The sequence below is a fragment of the Rhipicephalus sanguineus genome, chromosome 1 (assembly GCF_013339695.2).
Source record: "Rhipicephalus sanguineus isolate Rsan-2018 chromosome 1, BIME_Rsan_1.4, whole genome shotgun sequence".
Lineage (NCBI taxonomy): Eukaryota > Metazoa > Arthropoda > Arachnida > Ixodida > Ixodidae > Rhipicephalus > Rhipicephalus sanguineus.
The window spans coordinates 309,649,927-309,674,957 of NC_051176.1; the positions used below are offsets into that span (position 1 = coordinate 309,649,927).

At 51.8% G+C, this 25,031-nt stretch overlaps 1 protein-coding gene across 1 annotated transcript in view; it reads left to right on the forward strand.

The window, feature by feature from the left end:
• LOC119379426 (ATP-dependent RNA helicase abstrakt) overlaps positions 1-13,095 on the forward strand; it is a 263,231-nt gene extending 250,136 nt beyond the window's left edge. The window contains exon 16 of the mRNA XM_037648739.2: positions 12,834-13,095. Within this exon, the coding sequence (XP_037504667.1) occupies positions 12,834-12,970 (137 nt within the window). The 3' untranslated portion in view covers positions 12,971-13,095. The remainder of the gene's footprint in view (positions 1-12,833) is intronic.
• The last annotated feature ends 11,936 nt before the right edge of the window (positions 13,096-25,031 follow it).

A 25,031-nucleotide genomic window follows, 5' to 3' on the forward strand; every position in this document is an offset into this window, starting at 1 on the left:
CGCAAAAACGGCTTAAGGCGCACGACATGGACAATTTCAGGTCGCGCACGGCGCCGCTGAGAGTTCGTAATGCCGTCAGGGACAACCTCATAGTCGAGTGCGCCGAGGCGTCGAAGTCCCTGTACGGTCCGAAGTATCGTCGAAGAAGCTTCTCACTAAGTCCTCGTCGGCGTATTGCCGTCCATACCCATACACGGTCACCGGGCTGGTATTCCATGTGGTGTCGTCGAAGGTTGTAGCGGCGACTGTCAGTCGTCTGCTGGTTCTTGATCCGTAGGCGGGCGAGCTGTCGTGCTTCTTCGGCGCGCTGTAGGTAGGTGGTCACGTCGATGTTTTCCTCGTCGGTCACGTTTGGTAGCATGGCGTCGAGCGTCGTTGCCGGCTCCGTCCGTAGACCAACTTGTATGGCGTCATCTGCGTCGTTTCCTGTACGGCCGTGTTGTACGCGAAGGTCACGTACGGAAGGATGGCGTCCCACGTTGTGTTCGACGTCGACGTACATGGCCAGCATGTCGGCGATAGTCTTGTTTAGACGCTCGGTGAGGCCGTTGGTCTGTGGGTGGTACGCGGTGGTGCGGCGGTGGCTTGTGTGGCTATATTCCAAGATCGCCTGAGTTAGGTCAGCCGTGAACGCCGTACCTCTGTCGGTGATGAGAACCTCTGGGGCGCCGTGTCGCAAGACGATGTTCTCCACGAAGAACTTGGCTACCTCGGCGGCGCTGCCTTTGGGCAAGGCCTTTGTCTCGGCGTAGCGGGTGAGGTAGTCAGTCGCTACGACGATCCACTTGTTGCCGGAAGTCGACGTCGGGAACGGCCCCAGTAGGTCCATCCCGATTTGCTGGAACGGCCGGTGAGGTGGTTCAATTGGCTGCAGAAGTCCCGCTGGCCTAGTCGGCGGTGTCTTCCGTCGCTGGCAATCTCGGCAAGTCTTGACGTAGTGGGCGACGTCGGCAGCAAGGCGTGGCCAGTGTAAAGGTGTTTATTGACGGCGCGATTGACGGCGACGATGCACAGCGACGACAGTCACGACGGAGCGCAACCTCGCAGACTCTCACGAGCACGAGCACGAGGGGCGTGCTCCCCGAGAAGAGGCGAAGAGGGCGACCCACTAGAAGGTGCTCGAGAGGACGGCCCATTACAGTGTTCCAATGCTTCTCTACAATTACCCCGGGTACGAAAAGGGAGTCCTCTGGCGACCTAACAGCTGGTCACTATGAGCGGGTCATGGTAGGGCTTGAGGCGCTCCACGTTGACAATGTCGCGCCCTCGACGGCGCATGTCCGAAGATGGTTCAATGGGTTCAATCAGGTAGTTGACCGGGGATGTGCGTTCGACGACACGGTAGGGGCCTTCGTATTTGGGCTGTAGTTTGGAAGAGAGGCCAGTTGCAATGGTAGGGACCGAGAGCCATACGAGCGCTCCAGGTAGGAACGTGGGTGCAGAAGTGTTGGTCTCACCGCGGATGCTCTTCTGCCGCTCTTGGTCATGCGTAGTAAAGGTTCTGGCAAGCTCGCGACACTCCTCAGCAAGTCTGGCTGTGGCAGAAATAGGCGCACACTCAGATCGATCCGGCTTGTATGGAAGGATTGTGTCGATGGTGTGCGACGGGTGCCTGCCATACAATAAGAAAAATGGTGAGAAACCAGTGGTGCTTTGAGGTGCGGTATTGTAGGCGTAGGTGACGAAAGGCAGAATGGAATCCCAATTTGTGTGATCGGCGGCGACGTACATCGAGAGCATGTCGCCGAGCGTGCGGTTAAAGCGTTCCGTGAGCCCATTCGTCTGCGGGTGGTAAGCAGTAGTTTTGCGGTGAACAACGTTGCACTCTTTGAGGATGGCTTCGACGACTTCCGACAGGAAGACACGGCCTCGATCGCTCAGCAGCTCCTGGGGTGGACCGTGGCGCAGCATGAACCGGCGGAGCAGGAAGGAGGCTACATCGCGCGCTGTAGCCGCTGGGAGGGCGGCAGTTTCGGCGTATCGCGTAAGGTGGTCTACAGCGACGATAGCCCAGCGGTTACCAGCCGACGTCAGAGGAAGTGGCCCATACAAATCGATGCCAACGCGCCCAAACGGTCGGTCAGGGCAAGGTAGAGGTTGCAGACCCACCGGCGACAGGTGCGTTGAAGTTTTGCGGCGCTGACAATCGATGCAGGAGCGAACGAACTTCTGCACGTAGCGGTACATGCCTCGCCAAAAGTACCGTTGGCGAATGCGGTGGTATGTTTTCGATACACCAGAGTGCGCACACTGCGGATCAGCGTGGAACGATTCGCATATGTCAGAACGCAGACTGCGGGGTATTACTAGCAGCCACTGGCGGCCGTCGGCGTTGTAATTGCGTCGGTGAAGGAGGTCGTCGCGAATGGCGAAATGGTGGGCTTGACGACGCAACGCGCGAGTGGATGGTGTTGCCGATGGATCAGTGAGCAAGTCTATCAGTGAAGCGATCCATTCATCCTTCCGCTGTTCGGTAGCAATAGTGTGAATGTCGATGGAAGAAACGGCATTGTGAGACATTGAGCTGTGGGTATTGTCGTCAGGCAAGGGGGAGCGCGAGAGTGCGTCGGCGTCAGCATGCTGGCGTCCGTTGCGGTACAGCACGCGGATATCGTAGTCCTGCAGGCGAAGTGCCCAGCGGGCGAGGCGGCCTGATGGATCCTTCAATGATGACAACCAGCAGAGTGCATGGTGGTCGGTGATGACATCAAATGGGCGACCATACAAATAAGGTCGGAACTTCGTAAGGGCCCAGATGATCGCCAGGCATTCCTTTTCGGTGACGGTGTAATTGGTCTCGGCTTTGGTGAGCGTACGACTTGCATATGCCACGACATATTCAGGGAACCCTGGTTTGCGCTGCGCAAGGACAGCGCCAAGGCCAACACCGCTGGCGTCTGTGTGTACCTCTGTAGGGGCCGTAGGGTCGTAGTGGCGTAGTATGGGAGGCGACGTCAACAAACGACGGAGCTTCGCGAAAGCGTCGTCGCACTCTGACGACCACGAATTGAGGGGCCCGTTACTTCCGAGGAGCTTCGTCAGCGGTGATATGATAGTCGCAAAATTTCGAATGAAGCGCCGAAAGTAGGAACACAGTCCTACGAAACTGCGCAGTTCTTTGACGGACGTAGGTTTGGGGAACTCGGTCACGGCCCGAAGCTTGGCTGGATCAGGGAGAATGCCGTCCTTGGACACGACGTAACCGAGTATGGTCAGCTGCCGTGCTGCAAATCGGCACTTTTTTAGATTCAGTTGTAGACCGGCGTCGCTCAAACGCGTCAAAACATGCCGCAGGCGTTGAAGATGCGTGGAGAAGTCCGGAGCGAAAACAACGACGTCGTCGAGGTAGCACAAACATGTGTGCCATTTCAGGTTGCGCAGAACGGTATCCATCATGCGCTCAAAGGTCGCGGGCGCATTACACAGCCCAAATGGCATGACGTTGAATTCGTACAAGCCGTCGGGCGTGACAAAGGCGGTCTTCGGTCGAGCGTCATCAGCCATAGGTACTTGCCAGTACCCTGAGCGCAAATCGAGAGATGAAAAGAATTCGGCTCCTTGCAGGCTGTCAATCGCGTCGTCTATTCGCGGTAGTGGATACACGTCCTTACGAGTGATCTTGTTGAGTCGTCGGTAGTCCACACAGAACCGCACGGAACCGTCCTTCTTCGCAACAAGAACGACAGGAGACGCCCAGGGGCTGTTAGAAGGTCGAATAACGTCGCGTCGAAGCATGTCGTCAACTTGCTCGTTGATTACACGGCGTTCTGTGGGAGATACGCGATATGGACGTTGCCGCAGTGGCGGCTGGGCGCCAGTGTCGATGCGATGCGTAACGGCGGACGTGCGGCCGAGAGAAGTTTGAGCGACATCGAAAGAAGAGCGAAATTCTTCCAACAGGCCCAGAAGCTGGGAACGCTGGACCGGCGTAAGGTCGTCAGCAATGGAGGAACCAAATACATCAGCGGGTGATGAACCAGACGTCGAAACAGCGCCGAGCGTACTGGAACTGTGGCAGTGCATTTCTTCTGGTTCGTCCATGACTTGTGCGTCTTCGAGGGGTTCCAGGCTGCCGAGACATTCCCCTCGCAGCAACATAACACTGTACTGAGATGGGTTGATAACAAAAATTGACGTGCTGCCCTGAGTGACTTGCACGGTCGCGAAAGGCACCAGCAAGCCTTTTCTCGTGCAAACACGGTCAGATGGTGAGAGAAGTGCAACGGCGTCGGAGAGACTGGCGCAGTACACTGACACCGCCGTTGACGAGTTTGCAGGCACCTTGGTGTCGTCTTTGACAAGGACCTTGCGCGCAGCCGACGGACCGTCTGCCGGCGTCAAATCAGCGAATGGTGAGAGCTCTATTTCGGCTGGTGCGCAATGAATGACGGCGTCGTGGCGGGAGAGAAAATCCCATCCTAGGATGACGTCGTGAGAGCAGGCAGGAATTATGATCAATTCGACGGCGTACAGAGCATCTTGAATAATGACGCGGGCTGTGCACACCGCTGTAGGGTTAATACTTTGGGCGTTGGCTGTACGGAGGGAGAGCCCAGAAAGCGGCGTCGTCACTTTTCGCAGTAATCGGCTAAATTTGGCGTCCATAACGGATACGGCGGCTCCAGTGTCGATAAGGGCAGATGCGCGAACACCGTCCACAAACACGTCTATCACGTTCGAGGGGCTTCGCTGAGGGCTTTCGCAGTTCGATAGCGTCGCAGCCCTTGCCTCGTGGACTGCGACGACTAGTTTTCCTGGTCGCGTGAGACCGGACGTGGCCGCATCGGCGACAGTGAGCGACGTCGTGGAGACGGTGAACGGCGGGTAGATGGTGCAGGGCGGGACGTCGGCGACATAGGCGGCGCTTGGTCATAATAAGGGTGGCTTGATGGGCTGGTGAGCGTTGACGCGACCCGAGGCGGCTGTACGCGATTGCAGTAGCGTGCGACGTGACCGGCGCAACCGCACGCAAAACAGATGGGGCGGTTGTCGGAAGTGCGCCAGCGGTTCGCGGGTCCCATCCATGTCGCAGAACGGGATGGACGAGGCGGCTGCTGATATGGGTGCATTGTGGGCAGCAGTCGGGGCCTGGGGACTACGTCGACGTATGTAGGAGGCACAGCCGCGTCGAAGGCCTGGGGTCTGACGACGGCTTCGGCGTAACTTCGCGGGCCAGTCGCAGGAATCGCTGGGGGCGGCCTGGCTACAGCTTGCGCGTAGCTTAGTGGCGCAGGCACTGGAGGCGGCTGGTGGTATTCAGGAATGACCTCCGCGATTTCTTGCTGAATCGCCCGGCGGAGGGGAGGCAGAAGTGTAGTTGGCGGCTGGTCAACATGCTGCGGTGGAGCGAAAGCCAGTAGAGAGACCTGGCGGGCAATTTCCTCACGCACGAACGACTTGATTTCGGCGAGCAAGGTGGAGTGGTCAGCAATGGCGGACAAGCCCGCGAGATCAGCATCGCGTGATGGCGGTCGACGGGTCATCAAGCGCTGCCGGCGCAGCTCCTCGTAGCTTTGGCACAGCGTAATGACCTCTGCCACTGTGCGAGGGTTTTTGGCCAGCAGCATCGTGAAGGCATCGTCGTCGATACCCTTCATAATATTCCTGATTCGGTCAGACTCCGACATGCTCGCGTCGGCTTTCTTGCACAGGTCAAGGATGTCTTCAATGTAGCTCGTGAACGACTCACCTGCCTGCTGAGCTCGTTCACGTAAACGGTGTTCGGCTTGGAGCTTCCGAACGGCAGGGCGGCCAAACACGTCGACGATGGCGGTCTTGAAATCGGACCACGTCGGGAAATCGGATGCATGGTTGTTGTACCACATGCCTGCCACACCCGCGAGGTAGAAAACCAAGTTGCTGAGCTTGCCTGCTTCGTCCCATTTATTCGGAACACTCACCCGTTCGTAAATCGCGAGCCAGTCCTCCACGTCGGTGCCATCCGCGCCGGTGAAGATAGGAGGGTCGCGGATGCGAGGGACACCGGGACAAGCGGTCGGGGCAGGAGGCGGCGTTTGCTGAGCGGCGTCTTGCGGCATGGTAGATGGTACGGTACGGGATCGTAGCTCCAGGGGCATCGAATGGAGACCGAAGTTGTGGTGACGGTACAGCACTCTCCACCACTTTGTAAAAGGTGTTTATTGACGGCGCGATTGACGGCGACGATGCACAGCGACGACAGTCACGACGGAGCGCAACCTCGCAGACTCTCACGAGCACGAGCACGAGGGGCGTGCTCCCCGAGAAGAGGCGAAGAGGGCGACCCACTAGAAGGTGCTCGAGAGGACGGCCCATTACAGTGTTCCAATGCTTCTCTACACCAGTAGTATTTTTCCTGTATTCTGGCGAGCGTGCGGGAAACACCGAGGTGTCCAGCCGTCGGGTCGTCGTGTAGGGCCTGGAGGACTTCTGGTCGCAATGATGAGGGCACGACGAGAAGGTAGTCGGTTCGAAGTGGCGAGAAGTTTTTCTTCAGGAGAACGCCGTTCCGTAAGAAAAACGACGGCAGTCCTCGCTTGAATACCTTCGGGACAACGGCGGTCTTGCACTCGAGGTACTCAATAAGGCCCCCCAGTTCCGCGTCGGCCCGTTGCCTTTCGGCGATGTCGTCGCCACTTATAGTTCCGAGGAAGCAGTCGTCGTCGTCGTCTTGCGGCGGCGCGTCGACGGGGGCACGAGACAGGCAGTCGGCGTCAGAGTGTTTTCGTCCGGACTTGTACACGACGGTAATATCGAATTCTTGAAGCCTGAGACTCCATCGTGCGAGACGACCTGAAGGGTCCTTCAAGTTAGCTAGCCAACATAACGCGTGATGGTCACTGATAACTTTGAAGGGCCTGCCATAGAGGTAGGGGCGAAACTTTGAGGTAGCCCAGAGAATGGCAAGGCATTCTTTTCTGTTGTGGAATAGTTTGCTTCTGCCTTGGATAGTGACCGGCTAGCATAACTGATAACCCTTTCAAGCCCGTTAGTCTTTTGCACAAGGACGGCACCGAGTCCTACGCTGCTTGCGTCGGTGTGTATTTCTGTATCGGCGCAATCGTCGAAATGCGCAAGTATGGGTGGCGTCTGCAGGCGTCGTTTAAGTTCTTGAAAGGCTTGCACCTGCGCCGTTTCCCACCTGAATTCCACGTTATTCTTCGTGAGAAGCGTCAGTGGTTCGGCGATCCGTGAAAAGTTTTTGACGAAGCGTCGGTAATAGGCACATAAGCCGAGAAATCGGCGCACGGCCTTCTTGTCGGTGGGTGGCGCAAATTCGGTGATGGCAGCTGTTTTCCGCGGGTCTGGGCGCACTCCAGACTTGCTGATCACATGACCCAGAAACAAGAGCTCGTCATACGCGAATCTGCACTTTTCTGGCTTCAGGGTCAGTCCAGAGGTCTTGATTGCTTGAAGTACTGCCTCAAGCCGCCGGAGATGCTCGTCGAAGGTCGAGGAAAACACGACGACGTCGTCCAAATACACAAGGCACGTCTGCCACTTCAAACCGGCCAGTACGGTGTCCCTGACACGTTGGAACGTCGCAGGTGCCAAGCAAAGACCGAAAGGCATGACCTTGAACTCAAAGAGGCCGTCGGGTGTTATAAAGGCAGTCTTTTCTCGGTCTCTCTCGTGGACTTCAATTTGCCAGTAGCCGGTCTTGAGGTCCATCGACGAAAAGTACGTCGCGTTGTGAAGTCGATCCAGGGTGTCTGTCGTCTATTCGTGGGAGGGGGTACACGTCCTTCTTCGTGATTTTGTTCAGGCGCCGATAATCAACGCAGAAGCGCAGTGTCCCGTCCTTCTTCTTCACTAACACCACGGGTGACGCCCACGGACTGTTGGACGGTTGGATGATGTTGTCGCGTAGCATCTCGTCGACTTGTTTCTTTATCGCGTCGCGCTCTCGAGTAGAAACTCTGTAGGGGCTCTGACGGAGTGGTCGAGAATTTTCTTCTGTTATAATGCGGTGCTTCGCGAGGGGCGTTTGTCGGACCCGCGATGACGACGAGAAACAGTCCTTGTATTGCAAGAGCAGGGTTTTGAGCTGGTCTTGCTTGGCCTTCGAAAGGCTCGGGTTGACGTCAAAATCCGGTTCGGGACCTCTATTCGTCGAAGCAGGTTCGGCAGCATCGAAGAGGCGAAAGCATCGCTGGCGGCTACACATTCGTCGATGTAGGCAACCGTCGTACCAAAGTTGAGGTGCCTATATTCGTGGCTGAAGTTTGTCAGCACTACTTTTGCTTTACCGTCACGCAGCTCGGCTATACCTCGTGCGACGCATATTTGACGGTTCAGGAGTAGGTGCTGATCACCCTCGATGACGCCTTCAAGGTTCGCAGGTTTTTCGGTGCCGACGAAAATAATGACGCTGGAGCGCGGCGGAATGGTCACCTGCTCTTCTATCACATTCAATGCATGGTTGCCTGGCATCGCGTGGGCGGGAGCGCTTTGTCCGAGTTCAGTGTTATCGACTCAGACCTCAGGTCGATGACGGCGCCGTGGTCACTTAGGAAGTCCATTCCAAGCATCACATCCCTGGAGCAGTTCTGTAGGATTACAAAGCTCGCAGGATAAGTCCGGTTATTGATGGTGACTCTCGCCAGGGTTGCCAATGGTGGCTACTTTTCGCCAAATTGGCGAATTTGAGGGCCCGTGGCGACCTAAAATTATGAATGGCGACATGGCGAATTTTTGGCGATTTTCGGCTTAGGTCTCCGCTGAGTTATACATCCTAAGCTCAGTGTCTTCGCGACGAATGAGCGGCAACATTCTCTGTATTTTTTCTTGGTTTTAGACCTAAGAGTAGAGTGTGCACACTACGCGTCATTCCGTATGTCCGTCCTGTGTGTAACTCGTGTGCATCTCCTCAATTCATCTAGAAGCAGGAGGCATGGAACGTCCCCCAGAGAATGTAACCCGCGAGGGGGCAGTGTTTGACTGTAAGTTAATAGCTTTCGGCGCTTTAATCTTCTCTAAAGTTTCGCTTCTGAGGGGCTAGGCGACGGGTTGGCCGCGTGTTCCGACCATTTGTACCGCCAATGCCTCCAACTGTTCTGAATAGCTTGGCGACTTATTCACTGTTGCAGTTACCCCCAATTCAGCTGGTAAAGACTGTTTCGGAATAGCGAAGAGAGGACGATACAAGGCTATTTGTGCAATAAAAATATTTATTGAGGCATTTTCCACTGTTCTCGGTGAGCGTGTGCAATGACAACAATTGCTATACAACATTTTCATTGCCTACCTGTTCATTAATAACGCATCGGATTGACGCGTGTAGATACAAGTGACTGTAAGAATGGGTTGGTAGCGTCCGGTATCATATTAGTTCACACTGAAAGGTGTAAGACTCACTAATGATCGGTTCCTGTAAGACTTCTGTCGTGTTACCTTCAATAAACCTTTATAATCTTTTTAATTTCATATAAGGGTACGTAAAGCTGTCTACAAACAACGCTTTCAAAGTTTTCGCCCAAGGTTTACGACACTTTTACCTTTGAAACGAGCGGACAGGGATGGAAGGATATCATGAGCGTTTCATTCATTCACCCTTGCGCCACCACGCACATGTATCTTGCGGCTAGTCGGAGAAGCAGCACCATGCACTCCCATGGTGGAGCGGGAGATACGACTGGCATTGAGAAACGTCAATATAATTTAAGGGTCTTGGATGGTACTGTATTCTATGGGGCTATACGTGAGAGGAAATTTTTGTTACTAGGTATGACGCACATATCTAGAATGGCGACTTTTTTGGCGAGGTTTGTAAAAAAAATGGCGACTTTTGGCGACTTTTTGCTCATCATTTGGCGACATTTACTCGAAAGTGAGTGGCAACCCTGACTCTCGCCGTGCAGACACCAATCGGCGTTATCAGGTGGCCTCCAGCTGTCCGGATTTCGGGTCCACTCCAAGCGGTCTTTACTTTCTTCAGCTTGGTGGCGAACGGTCCACTAAAGACAGAATAGTCGGCTCCGGTGTCGACGAGGGCTGTGACGCTGTGGCCGTCGATAAGAACGTCGAGGTCGCTAGTTCGTCGTCTCGCGTTGCAGTTAGGTCGTGGCGTGGGGTCACGGCTGCGTCGGTGTGTTCCGCTGCTTCCATTTTGCGTCGTCGGGTCTTCTTCAGTCCGCGAGATTTCGTCGTCAGGGGTCTGTCTGGTTCGCGTCGTGTTCTGAAGGTTTCGTCGCGGCGTCGTCGTCGGCGGCGGAGGATCTTCGGTAGTTCGTCGTACAGCAACCGCACCTCCATCGGTTGCTGCCCTTAGTTTTCCGTATACGGGCTAGGCGACCGGCCCCGGTTTGGGCCAGTGTACGGCCGGCGGTGCGGTGACATGTAGCGGCCGGGCGACGGCCAGCGGGAAGGTCGTCGTTCTTGCCACTGTGTTCCGGTGAGGTAGTCGTCGATGTCGTGCGGCCGTTCGCCTGGCTGCGGGCGCGGCGCGTTGATAGCGAATCCCCGTCCCATCTGTCGGTACTGGCAGCGGCGGTACGTGTGGCCGGCCTCTCCGCAGTGGTAGCAGAGCGGGCGGTGTCGGGGGCACGCCAGACATCGGTCTTCCTCGGGGTGCTGCGCTGGCCGACAGGTGGTCGGTAGGGCGTCGGTGGCGGCGGCGGCGTCTGGCGACGGTACTGCGGCGGTGTGGCGTCTTGGCGGGGGCGTGGAGGAGGAGCCTGACGGCGGGCTGCAGCAGCATAGCTAATAGCTTGCGGCTGCGGCTCTGCTAGCTGAGGCGCGCCGAGTGAATGCTGGATCTCCGGGCGCACGACGTCGGCGATGGACTCTACTTGAGGTTGCGACGGAGGTAGAATTTTCGCAACTCCTCTTGCACGATTGCTCGAATCGTCTCACGCAGGTCGGCGGGTCCTAGGGCTTGAACGTTGGCGTAGCTTGTAGCCGAGAAGCTGCGGTTGTATTGCCGCGTTCGCATCTCAAGCGTTTTCTCGATCGTGGAAGCCTCCGATGCGAATTCATCGACCGTCTTCGGCGGGTTCCTTATCAATCCAGCGAAGAGTTCCTGTTTGACACCCCGCATGAGGAACCTCACTTTCTTCTCTTCGGGCATACTTGGGTCGGCGTGTCGAAACAGGCGATTCATCTCTTCCGTGTAGATGGCAATATTTTCGTTGGGCAGCTGCACACGGGTCTCCAGCATAGCCGCGGCCCGTTCCTTGCGGACCACGCTCGTGAACGTGCTTAGGAACGTCGTCCGAAAGAGATCCCATGTTTGTAGGGCGGATTCTCGGTTCTCGAACCACGTCCTCGCGGCGTCTTCTAGGTAGAAGTATACGTGGCGCAGCTTGTCCTCGCAGTTCCAGTTATTAAATGTTGAGACTCTTTCGAAGGTCTCGAGCCAAGTCTCGGGATCTTCACATGGCGAACCACGGAACGTCGGCGGCTCCCTGGGTGGCTGCATCACGATCGCCGTAGGGGCACTGCGTCAGTCATCGTCTCGGCGGTCGATGTGACGATCTTCGGCTGCCTGGCGTTTTCGGGAAGGAGCCCGTACTCTGGTTTGCAGTCCCTTCTGCCGGCGGCTGGTTCGAGGATCCGGGTTGTCCTTAGAGTCGTCTTCTTCGCGGCTTGGGCTTGGGTCAGCGCACCGCGGTGGCGTCCGGATCATGAAGCAGCACCTCCACCAGATGTCACGTGGTCGTGACGTCACGAAGACAGCAGTCGGCGTTTGCAGAATGAAACTGTTTATTTGGCCGAACTTGTGGCCGGGAAAATGAGAACTAGAACTACAGCAATACACGATGTACAATGATAGCGGCGAACAGGGCGTCGTCCGTCGATCAACTCACAAGCGATCAAGCGCGTCGGCTTTTATACAGGCGCTATCGAACTTTCCAGCAATATCGCTGGTGGCGGCGTTATCTCTAGACAAAGCTGGAACATTCGCGTGCGGCGCGCAATCTTAACAAACCGATCTACTACAATCGCGACGCTTCTAGAACACTACTTCGCGGACAGCGTCGAGCGTTGATAACCGTCCCTGCCGGTCAAACCCGAATACATCAAAACAAGACAAGAAGTGGGCGTGGCAATATGCACCAACTCGCCCAACGTTACACTCCGCTAAAGTTGAGACGTGGCAATATACTTGAGCTGCTTATTCTTGTGTGGGCTTGATCATTGATTCCTAATAATAATAATAATATCTGGGGTTTAACGTCCCAAAACCAAGATATGATTATGAGAGACGCCGTAGTGGAGGGCTCCGGAAATTTCGACCACCTGGGGATCTTTAACGTGCACCTAAATCTAAGTACACGGGCCTCAAACATTTTCGCCTCCATCGAAAATGCAGCCGCCGCGGCCGGGATTCGATCCCGCGACCTGCGGGTCAGCAGTCGAGCGCCATAACCACTAGACCACCGTGGCGGGGCCTTGATCATTGATTCCTTCCATGTCCAATGCTGCAAGGAACTCGTGAAAAGACACAACAAAACAGCTGCAGACCCTTTAGTCAGTACTTCATAGTCTGTGTCCCCTTTCTTGCATTTTTTTTATTCATTTCTGGAGCATTTAGTCTTTTCCAGCCACCCAGAGTAATATATAACAATATAAAAAAATGTGAATGCAAGAAGGTTGTATATTGGGCAAGAATGGTTTGGTAATTTCTTTTTCTTCTACTGTCAAGATGCTAACGTTCACTGGAAATGTACCATATGCATAGTAACTGCTTAGCTAATGTGTTTTGTTGCCAGGATTGGTGAGCGTGCATGTGGACCTGTCGGCAACAGTACAGATTTCTGGTGTGGCCATTTCTATCCCCATGAATATGTACTGCAATCTGTGATAGCTTTATATGCAGGGTTAAATTGAAAGTGATTTGTTTGCTGGTGCAGAGGAACGTGGTTGCTCCTACTGTGGGGGTCTTGGACACCGCATCACCGACTGTCCCAAACTGGAAGCTATGCAGAGCAAACAGGCATCCAACATTGGCCGCAGAGATTACCTGGCCAATAACAGTGCCGATTGGTGAAGCAGCCATTGGTCACACTTCAGTGAAGCTTGTGGATTTCGACATGTATTGTGGGGGCACAGATCTCAGCTGCCCTTTTTAATGCGGAAAAGGTGCTGTTCACATAATAAAGAATTCATGGTGCATTGGAAAATTATTCCTAAGTAAGAAGAAAGATAGAGAAACAGGCCATTGCCACATTTCCGTGGCTTCACAGCATTTGCTGACTCGTTCGGTCAAGTACAGTAAACTTTAAATAGTGTCGCATTAACTGTTTTTGTTGCCAAGTGTATTCAAATCAATCACAGTCATCATTTTTTTCTGTCGCCTTTGTTTAAACCGTCCCTCGGGATACATAACACTGCCCAGTAGGTATGTAGTTCATGAAAAAGGTTTTCTGACAGTGATTCCACTCCTGCGCCAAAGTGCGCCAAATTGAATTTACTGCGCCATCCTGTTAATAACGACGTAAATTGCACCAAACTGCGATAAAGACTCGGGTCTGGGGCCGTCTATCACCGCCAATCGCCCCGTAGGAGCGTCAAAATATGTGCAGCTTGATCTTGGTGCCGCCAGTCACAACCACGACCTAAGAATTATTCCGCTGAATAAACAGCGCTCGCGCGTGCGTCCCAAATAAGCCATAGCGCCATGCTCGGTGCTGACGCAGCTTCCGCTGTGCAAGTTGGCTCGACGACAAAACGCGCCCTCCGCAGAGGCTTGTGACGCCGACGCAACGCCTCTTGAGCAGGCGTTGGCCAATCGGTAGCGAGAATGTGTTTCGGTGATTCATCGGCGGACGTCCGGACGTCGTTTGTTCCAGAAGCACTGCTGACAGCTCGTTTCAGGCGTCGCACGCCCTCACAAAAACTTACAGCCTATCTGCAGAAATTCTACAGACCACGAGTCACCCCGGATTCGGAATGCGGAAAGAAAAGTGACACAATTTCTGTCACCACTGGCTGTCCGAAGGGCCCGGGCCATCGCGGAGGGTCTTCACCTTCCGGTGCCGACCTGGGTGGAGCCGGCGACTGGCTGAGGGGGTTTTAGGACTTCCTTAGACTAGTCCCTCTGGTCTTTAAATAAAGTTCTTTGTATGTATGTATGTATCTCTGTCACCCCTTGTCACCTCCCAGTAGGCAATTGGAACACCCTTTCTGCAGAAAGTCTGCAGAGCATTTGTAGCCGCCAGGATGCAGCATGCCGGCAGAATGTCTGCAGAACGTCTGCACATTTATGCAGCATTTCTGCAGAATGTGTGCGGAGCTTTGTCGCGGATGAAAAAAAAATAAGAGCTACCCTGTGCGTTAGCACCACGAGTCAAGTAACATGCAGGGGTAGAATACCGTACATACACCCACCAACATACAACCACAGCGTACACGAAACAACAGCAAATACCGCACACTCGCGCTTCACAACGTAACACCGACCACCCGGTATATCCATGGTATCTTGACCTGCCATTCAGTGCTGGTGGGAAAATTCCTACGCTTCAAAATTTTAAGTTTACACGTTCACAGAATGCATGTATATTAATGCTCGATGTTCGGTAGCCATAAAACACACAGATCTGTTAATCTACACCCGCCAAATGTGCAACGCTATTTTAATTAGCAAATTCCAATTACCAGCTGGCAGGCTGTCGCATGGTGCTCCAGAAAAGCCGCAGCCTTTCTGCAGAAATTGTACAGACCATAAACAATCCAGGTGCAGAGCACGTGAAGACAAGTGACAGACTCTGTCACCCCCTATCAGTGTGTGACTGAAAGGTGAAATCCATTTAATCATTATCAAATGTGTCATGGTCCAGAATATATAGATACATATATATTATATACATCACACGCACGCGCTCTGGCCGCGCTCATTATCAGAAAAGTCTGCTAGGGGTCTGCAGAAAATCTGCAGACTAGGTCTATATGGGGGTGACTGGCGGGTGACTGAAAAGTGAAATCCATTTAATCATTATTATCAAATGTGTCATGGTCCAAAATATATAGATAGATACATATATATTATACATCCACACGCACGCACTCTGGGCGCTCATTATTAGAAAAGTCTGCTTGCCATCTGCTAGGGGGTCTGCAGAAAATCTGCAGACTAAGTCTATATGGGGGTGACTGAAAGGCGAAATCTATTTAATCATTATTATCAAATGTGTCATGGTCCAGAATATATAGATACGTACATATATATTATATACATCCACACGCACGCCCTCTGGCCGCGCTCATTATCAGAAACGTCTGCTTGCCGTGTGCTAGGGGTCTGCAGAAGATCTGCAGACTACGTCTATATGAGGGTGACTGAAAGCTGAAGTCCATTTATTCATTATTATCAAATGTGTCATGGTCCAGAATATGTAGATACATACATATATATTATATACATCCACACGCACACACTCTGGGCGCACATTATCAGAAAAGTCTGCTTGCCGTCTGCTCGGGGTCTGCAGAAAATCTGCAGACCAGGTCTGCAGAAAGGTCAAGTCTACAGGGAGGTGACTGGGTGGTGACTCATAGGTGACAGTTGAAACCGATTTTTGTAAAGGCGGCACGTAATTAAAGCAATGTTCAGTAATAACTACACGCGTTCCGCTAAAATGTCTGTCTCTTCTGTTTCTGGGCATCGCGGAATGAAATCTGGGAAAACTAGCAACAAATATTTGGAACAATATCGAATTTTCCGTGCTTCGCGTCCATGGAACAGCATGTGAACGGTGGGAACGCGTTGACACTTTTCCTCAAATATACTTCATCCAGAATAGCTTTCGTAATTTTCTTCCACAATCACATCCGGGTTTGTAATCGCTCTTGCGGTAAAAAAGGCCCTGCGCTTTCAAGATCCTGAGCGTTACGGCCCCAATTCGAATGCTTAGATTTTCTTATGTCCTCTCAATAACAGTACGCCTCCTGGTCAGAGCAGCCGCAATGCTGTTTTAATATGCGCAGCTGACAGTAGCGGGCCCGTCGCTGACGGCCCTTGCGTTGGAAGGCCGAGTGTGAAGCGGCTATGCTATATGTTACACGTCTAATCACAGTTTTGCTTAAAGGCGAAGCACTGAATGCGATAGCAACAGATTGTGTTATACGAAGTAAGGCTAGCAGCTAACTCTTGCATCCGATCTCGCGTAACTCAACAAACCGCTGGTTTAAGGGAATACGGCTGCTCCAGGGACCGAAGCGGTTTTTGCGCTTTAAGTTATGTAAGCGCCGTCAACTGATGCCTGTCGAGATAGAGCGCGCGCCAACGACCGTGCCCTGCGAGCGACGCAGCCTCTCCCCCACCCCACCTCCCACGCATCCCGTCCCTTCATGCTCCTTACGAAAGACGGGCGGGTCGTTTCCTCTCTGCTTGATGAGCAATCACGGCAGGCCTTGTACGAGTGGTGATGTTATTGCATGCGACCTCCGTGCGACGGAGACGCCCGGCTTGTTTCATCTCCGCTTCAGCCGCGCTCGCGAAATTTTAGTAGCGGGTAGAACACGATGCGCGGGGAGATGTTATCAATTTGGACATGAATGACCACAGCTGGCTCCGAAACATCTAGTGTGTCTATATATATGTATATATATATATATATATATATATATATATATATATATATATGTGTGTGTGTGTGTGTGTGTGTGTGTGTGTGTGTGTGTGTGTGTGTGTGTGTGTGTGTGTGTTACAAGTGATTGAGATATTACACTTTGATATTTGTACATTTCTTCCCGTGTTTTCGTTCAGGCAGCTATTTAACTTGTACCACAAGAATGGGGGTATTTGTAACTTTATTTCATATCTGGATATTTGTAAAGCATTTTCTGTATTTCGCCTTTTATGCAAAACCTTGTGGAATAAGGTTAGTTTACCTGGCATTGCTTTTCTTTAAAATGTTTGCGCGCGGTGAGCCTTGTGCGCTACCTCAGAAGCAAAAATAAGCCAACAGAATTGCGGTCGTATGGCCGTCTCTACTCTTTCTTTTGTTTGCCTTACGTCTTCCCGGTGTGCTCTGTCCATAATAAAGTGCTAGTGGAGGCTAACGAATTGTCGAATAAAGCGGTGTGCATATGGCTAGCAAACCACTGGCGACCACGAGTAAAAAGTTCGTAGTGTGAAGCGGTCACTGCGCGTAAGTATTTCAGCTGACTGCACGTGCAATTTTTTTATTTCTCTTAATTCTTGCATGCTTGATGCTATTACCTGTGCGAATAAGTTTTGCGCGTTTTACGCATGCACCAACGTTCTCGAACTCTTTCACCGGAACTAGGCCACGCTGATGCCGCTTGACACGATTTTTTTTTGCATTCTGTTGTTGCCCCAGCACTAACGCAACGTTTAAAGATGGATAAGCTCCATTCCGCACCGAATTATAAAAGTTAAGTAGGCTTCAAGTGCTCTGTGTGGAAACTCGGCGCAAAAAAAAAACTACAGCGCGTAGCAAACACCCCTCGCTTTCTGCGCGCTTCCCGAGCGCGGAAAGCCCACGGGTCCAACGGGTCCTAGAGTCACTGGAAAAATTTCCAGTGACTCTAGACGGACCCGAGCATGCGCGCCATGGCGGGCGGATGCTTGGCGGAGGTAAAGTGACCTAGAAAAGGGGGAGTGTCCAAAGCGACGGCTCTCGCGTGGGCCTTTTGCAGTGAACTGTCGCGCCGCGCCACTGCTGCGCCGGACCCAAGCGCCACCAACGCCATCTAGTGATTACTTCACGAACTTGACGAGGTGGCTACGACGGAGGAGGGACTGAACCATGGCGTAAGGAGCTTCGCCCCTAAAAGCAGCGTGACGCGCGTCGATCCAAGCGGTTGTGGGAGAAACGAGCGCCGAAACAAAGAATGAGAAGCACGGCAAATTACCTACTCGGCGCAATACATGTGTCATGGCATATGAACGAACGCACCGAGCCACACGAAGTCGCCTAAGTAGAGTGACCTGGAATAGGGGGAGTGTCCAAAGCACCGCTCCCGCGTGGGCCTTTTGCCGTGAACTCCCGCGCCGCGCCGCTGCTGCGCCGGACCCGTTAGAGTTACTGTATGCTACCTTAAGGTAGCATATACAGTAACTCTAGGACCCGTTAGAGTGCCTCAATGTCCTCCTCGCCCACCAGGAGGACATCGAGGCACTCTAGGACCCGTCGGCTTTCCGCACTCGGGAAGCGCGCGGAAAGCGAGGGGCCTCTGCTACGCGCTGTAGTTTTTTGCGCCGCGTTTCCACACAGGGCACCTGAAGTCTACTTAACTTTTATAATGCGGTGCGGAATGGAGCTTATCCATCTTTAGGCGTTGTGTTAGTGCTGGGGCAACAACAGAATGCAAAAAATCATGTGTCAAGCGGCATCAGCGTGGCCTAGTTCCGGTCATAGAGTTCGAGAACGTTGGTGCGTGTGTAAAAACGCGCAAAACGGACACGCAGAAGGAAAGAACGAAAAAAAAAACCTTATTCGCACGAGTAATCGGGCAATAGCATCACGCATGCGCGAATTAAGAGTAATAAAAAAAAAGTAAATTGCACGCGCAGTCAGCTGAAATACTTGCGCGCAGTGACCGCTTCACACTATACGAGCTCTTTACTCCTGGTCGCCACTGGTTTGCTAGCCATATATATGCACACCAGGGGCGTAGCCAGGGGGGGGGGGGTTGGGGGTTCAACCCCCCCCCCCGAAATTTTTCAGTTTTGCCTGCGTATATATACACGCGCACGTAAAAACGCACGCACGAACATACATAAAGCATGGTTGAACCCCCCCCCCCCCCCCGAAAAAAATTTATGGCTACGCCCCTGATGCACACCGCTTTATTCGACAATTCATTAGCCTCCACTAGCTTATTATTATGGACGAAGCACACCGGGAAGACGCAAGGGAAACGAAAAATAATTTTAAAAAATAGTAGAGACGGCCATACGACCGCAATGCTGTTGGCTTATTTTTGCTTCTGAGGTAGCGTACAACAAGGCTCTCCGTGCGCAAACATTTGAAAGAAAAGCAATGCCAGGTAAACTAACCTTATTCCACAAGTTTTTGCATAACAGGCGTAATATAGAAAATGCTTTACAAATATCCAGATATCATGAAACAAAGTTACAAATGCCCCCATTCTTGCTGTACAACCTGCCTGAACGAAAATACGGTAAGAAATTGACAAATAGAAGTGTAATATCTCAATCACTTCAGAAAATTGTTCAAATGCAGAGATCCCTTATGTACCTAGCCAGAAAAAATGCACATGCGATAATATATATATATATATATATATATATATATATATATATATATATATATATATATATATATATATATTGTCGCATGTTGCATTGGATCGCTGAACGTCAGTATGAAACGTTCGCGCGAGCTGCGTGCATTGCTTCAAGCCTTCACCATATGACTCAAGCCCAGATGTTCTCACGATTCTCGGAGGTTAGCGTTCGCCCGGTTCAGAGACTTTACAAAAAGATGTGAACGAGTAGTTACATAAAATACAATTGTTTCCGCGGCAGTTGAGTGCGCGCCAACATGGCACCCGACCGCAATTTCCCGCTTTTTCCTGATGACCTCAATATAGCGTCCACCACAATTTCGTGCTGAAGCTCCGGAGTACTTAAATAGCGAGTATGCTCATCTCTTGAATAAATATAAAGAGATGACCAGACGGGTAAAGCACGCCTCTTTTGTCCCGCCAACGCGTGTAATCAGCTGCTCTGAGCTGAGTCACGTTTGTTTTCGGGCGATCGCTCGTAACATGAAGTGAGGTATACACGATATTGCACTGTTATCGTTTCATTTTCTTTTGTTTGTCTTTTTTTTAAGGCTAAAGCCTTAGATGCCTCATCAAATACGAAAATTGACCGTCGGCGTCCCGCGTAGCCAACACGAGTGATGCACAAAATCATCACGCGATGACGTCGACAGAACTTGTGACGTCACTATGACGTCATTTAACGTGACGTCAAGTGATGGCGCCATCACATGACGTGGTCGCTTTGCATTGCCTCCGTGATCGGGGGACGATCACGGAGGCAATGTAAAAGCAGGTGAGGTGCAGAAAGCTTGCAACGCCTTCGATCCTGTCGGCAGTCCGAAACATGTTATGTGCAGAAAGCTTTCGGAGAGAGGCGAGGGAGGTTCAATGCATCGACTGACGAAAAAGACGATGGCTTTCGTTTTCGAGTCATCTAAAGCGAATTCATAAGGGACCACGTTTCTTTTTTTTTTCATGTAATTTTTTCGCATACATTTTATTTATGCGGTCAGTTCTTCAAAATTTATGGGTAAGTCTAACATGTTGACATCGATATTGGTGACTCGATATAGCCTGACGGAAACAAATCGTCAGACCACACATCGTCAGAATTGTTTCTGGCTACAGAAAGCGGGTTTGCGCGCCACACACCATATTATTATTGTTAGTCGTTACGCAAATGGCAAGCATGTCAATTTAGTGATGCCATGACCTATCGGTCGTGTTGGGCATACGTACATTTGTGCCCCTCTGTGCCAATTTCCGTGTATACCAAGTGAACGAGACGCGAGTTATGCGAGTAATTTTTTACTTTTGGTACCGCGGCCACGCCGACTGACACATTCGGCTTCGCATGAAATGGCTTGAAACAGCAGAGCGCGTGAGGCAGCCTTGTAAAACAAATGGAATGCACGAAATAAAAGATAGGATATGAAGGGTGCAAACGCGTTAGCATGCATGAGCTAGTTACTACGTGCCTATGTGCTACGTTCTCCTGGTTATCTCCAGTTTATTCTCTCCTGCAGCAAGTTTACGTTCGTCATTCCACACGAAAGTAAGTTAAGCGCCTTCTCTCACGATGAAGTGCGCGCGGGATGCGTTCCTCAAACGGACACGGAAGTGTGGACCAATGCGGTGACAAACCAGCTAAAAGGATATATACAAAATCCCCGTTTCACAACACACAAACGAACAAACGCGTTCTCTGTGTGATGAGTCGCTGCAGTATTATGTTGCAGTGACGCAGTAATAAATATTGCCCAAATTTCCGCAAGTTTAGCTAATAGCGGCCAAAATATCACGCGCGTAGCAGACGCTCGCCGCTTTGACGCGGCTTCCGCCGTGGAGAAAGCCCACGATGATGATGATGATGATGATGATGATGATGATGATGATTTGGGTCCATTCCCTTTGTATCGGGCGGGCAAGATTAATTTGCCCTAGCCAGCGAACAAAAAAAGAAAACTAAAAGACACACACACACAGCACCGTAAATAAGTCCCAAGTTACCCGGGTGGAGTCTGTGAGAAAAGAAACGCTCGTGGCAGAGTAGTGCCCTCTCGCTGGCGGGGGCACAAAGACGTACAGCTTAGCACAAGGTGGGGGATGGTTTCCTCTTCCTGCTCGCACACCCGGCATAAAGCCCTCGTGTCGTCGGTAGCTTCGTCGAATCGACGGCGGTACACAAGTGTTCGCAGTGCCCCAGCCCGCGCTTCAAACAAAAGGCCACTACCCCCATTTGTGTCGTAGATGCGATCCTTTTCTATAACACTTTTGTGCTTGCGGTACTCCGTCAATGTTGTCGTGAAACACATCGCCTTCCGCTACTTTTCGTTTTCTTCTTCCCGTACTTGTTCTTGAACGGCCCGGGCCCACTGGCACTCCCTGGTTGCCGTCACGGGCTTCGCGAAGAACCCGAACTTTCAGCGGAGGGTGTGCAACCGCGCAGCCCATTCAGTCCTCGTTCCGGTCAAGTGTGTGTAGCGGAACAAGCGCCGTGCCCACCTGCGGTCGTTCATGAGACGCAGGCGGCCCTCGTAGGCGACCTTGCTCCTGGCTTCTCTAGCCTCATACGACGAACACCCCACGTCTCCTTGAATGACCTCTATGGCAACTCGTCCGTGGCAGCCCAACGCCAGTCGACCAACCTCTCGCTGCCCTCGCTCCAGCCACTGTCTAGTTCCTGACTGGAAGGTCAGCACAGCATTGGCAAACGAGAGGCATGGGACGTGCGCACACTTCCACATTTCTCGGACCAGCAGGAAGCGGTTGCAGCCCCAGAGACTTCGCTTGCGCAACACCCTAATGGACAACGAATATCCTGACGACGTCCGAAGAAGAGCCTAACGTCCGCGTCCCAGAACGGCGGTTCACGGGGCGTGCAGCGGACGTCCGCGTTTGGATGTCCAAAAAAGGTCTTCCGACAGACGTCCAAGAATATATAGCACGTGGACGTCTCAATATTCCAGGCGTGGATATCAAAAGGACGTCGACAGGAGATGGCCGTGCGGACATTTCAAAGCTGTTTGGATGCAAACCGCTACACGCTAGTTCATCTGACAATGCGTGAAACTGATTTGCAACATATGGAACCGCCGCAATTTTTATCTTTCGGAAAATATGTGATTGAGGAAATAATTCATGATAATTGTGCGAGCATGTATGCATTGCATTCGTGGCATTTCTCGCGATTATTTACGTGCTTAGGAGAAAGGTGAATAGGTGACGCACATACGTAAACGTGACTGCAGTTTCTTCCCACGAAACACAAAACCTCTAAAAAACGTCTTAGTTTACGAGAAGACCAAAAATATATGTATTTTTTAATTATAGCATTAATTCGCCCCTCAAATGTGCTTGCATATACTCTCTATTAGCATTTCAACAGCTACGGCATACCCAGAGTCTATTTTGCCAAAGAAGTTCATAACGCCTAGTTCGAGACATTTTTCAGACATTTTGTCTGAAAGTACGAGTGCACAACGACTATCTCTATGATTCTTCGAATGTTTTCTCGAGAAGGGCCAATATACAAAAACGGCATGTCAAAAGAGCGGTTACCGTCGGTTTTACTCAAACAAATGACGCAGACAACCATACCCCCAAAATAATTTGTTTCACAACGATGCCTCTAACAGCACGCTCGCACAGCAGCGACTGACAACAGTAGTAAAACCGCAAAACCGGCAAAACGCAGGCTAGAGTGCCTCGATGCGCTCGTTCGCCTCCGCTCCAGCGGGGGCGCGCGCATCGAGGCACTCTAACGCAGGCACGCACGCAGCGCACCCGGCGCACCATGCGGCGCACCGTGCAATCAGCTAGCTTCGGCGGCACTAGCGGCACTCATGTTGAAACGGTCCTTCGCGATCGTGCTGTGCACCGGCGACTGCGGAGATGCCGTTGGCGTCGTCGCGTCGTTTTGCGTTGGCAGCAGCTCGGCTGTCATCGTTTCGCATTTTGTGTAGCGTGCCAGCTTTTTCTGTACGGTTCACTGGCTGTTATCTGGCATGAAGTAACTGTGCTCATGCCATTTGCCGCATATTTTCCATCAGTGATTCGTGAAACAAGCTGTACTGTGTGTTTTAGCCGACGGTCCGTTACAACAATGGCCTGATCTGCTCGCCACCTTCGTTGCAGCTAGCAAGCAGCTATTCGGATAACCTACTTCTTTCGGTAAAAAGTGAAATTAAGTGTGCCTGACTTTTCGTCATTACTGCTAGAACTTTTGACAGTTCTTGGTTGGTGGTTGAATCTTGGTCGAACGCGAAACTATATACGGAGGACGCGCCGTTGCGAATCGTAAGCCAGACTTACTCGCCCTATTCCAGGTCGGTCATCTTGTTCTTCTGCGGGTTACAGCTCGTGTGTGGGTGGGTGTATGCGTGCGAGCGAGCGTTTGCTTGCTTACAACCATGCCGGCCTGTCGCTGACAAATAGTGCAACGATTCTACAACAGGTGCCTCGCTTTGTGAGTAGTTATGATTGTCGTTAATAAATACATGACAGCATTTGTGCACATCTGTAATTGGAAATCTGTCTTTAGAATGACTTGATGCTCAATTATTTGTTGTAAATTATACCTAGCTTACTTGCTTCTTCTTGTATGCAGCTTTCTTCACCGCTGTTTGTACAAGACATGAGGCCCGAGACCACGCCAGCTTGTGTGAAAGCCAGCGCAGTTTCTTTGACGGGACCTGGAGTGCATTCATGCAGAACTTGAATTTATGTTGCTGCTGCGTCAATCAGCTTCACCTTGTGCGGTCACCTTCTGTCGTATTTTGTGCCACATTCGGTGCGCTTTATTCATTAATAAAGCCGCTTTTACAAGATCATTGGATAATTTATTGTTTCTGATAAGCATGATTATTTGTGCGCCATACACTAAACGTCATTTATGAAGTACGTGTTCATCCTCTGCATGTTCAGATTTATTATTTGTTCAGTAGTAAACCGATGTGAATTCTACATGGAAATAGTGGTGTGTAGAAGAAAAGTAAGGACACAAAGAAGCGCTTGTTTGTGTCCTTACTTTTATTGTCTGCGTCTCAATTTTTGAGCTGTATTTACAATGAGCCCATTGGTGCCCCGCGTGATATAGTGAGGCTTTTGGTCAATATCACGTCCAGAGCTGTACTTTCTGTGGATTTTTGGGCACCTTCAGGTTACGATATCCTGAAGGTGCCAAAAATACACAGAAAGTCCAGCTCTGCACGTGATAATGACCAAAAGCCTCACTGTTTCCAGCATATGGGTCATTCCACGGACGTTTCTGGACGTCGGGTAAGATTTTTACGAATTTGCATACGTCCAAGCACGTCCGAATATCCGGTTTTGACGCCCGGTGGGATTAACTCGGGATGTTCAATTCCTTTGCGCCATATAGTCCTGCAGACGTCCCGTTGAACGTCCCACGGTATTTGTCGTGCATCCGCCGGATGTACGTAATGTCCAGTAAGTGGTCCGATAGACGCCCCAAAGTTATGGTTGCCCATTGGGACGTTCGCCGCTTTGCGGATGTCTGACGGATGTTTTCCTCGTGGATGTCTAGGACATGGCTCGATGTGCTCAGTTGTACACCGAGGTACCTGTACTCATCTCTCCACGGAATCTGCCCACCCTCCGGTAGGGTGGGCTAGATTCCGTACCATAGAGTTAATATACTGACTCAGTATTAACTCTATGTTCCGTGCCACCCTACCTCCGGCTACTCCGGCAGCGGACACCACCGCAGATGTGTGTGGCACGGCAGCGCCGCGGCGCGGAAGTTCACCGCAAAAGGCCCTCGCTCCTCCCGTGTATTCGTGCGGCGCTTTGGACACTCCCCCTATTCTAGGTCACTCTAGCCTAAG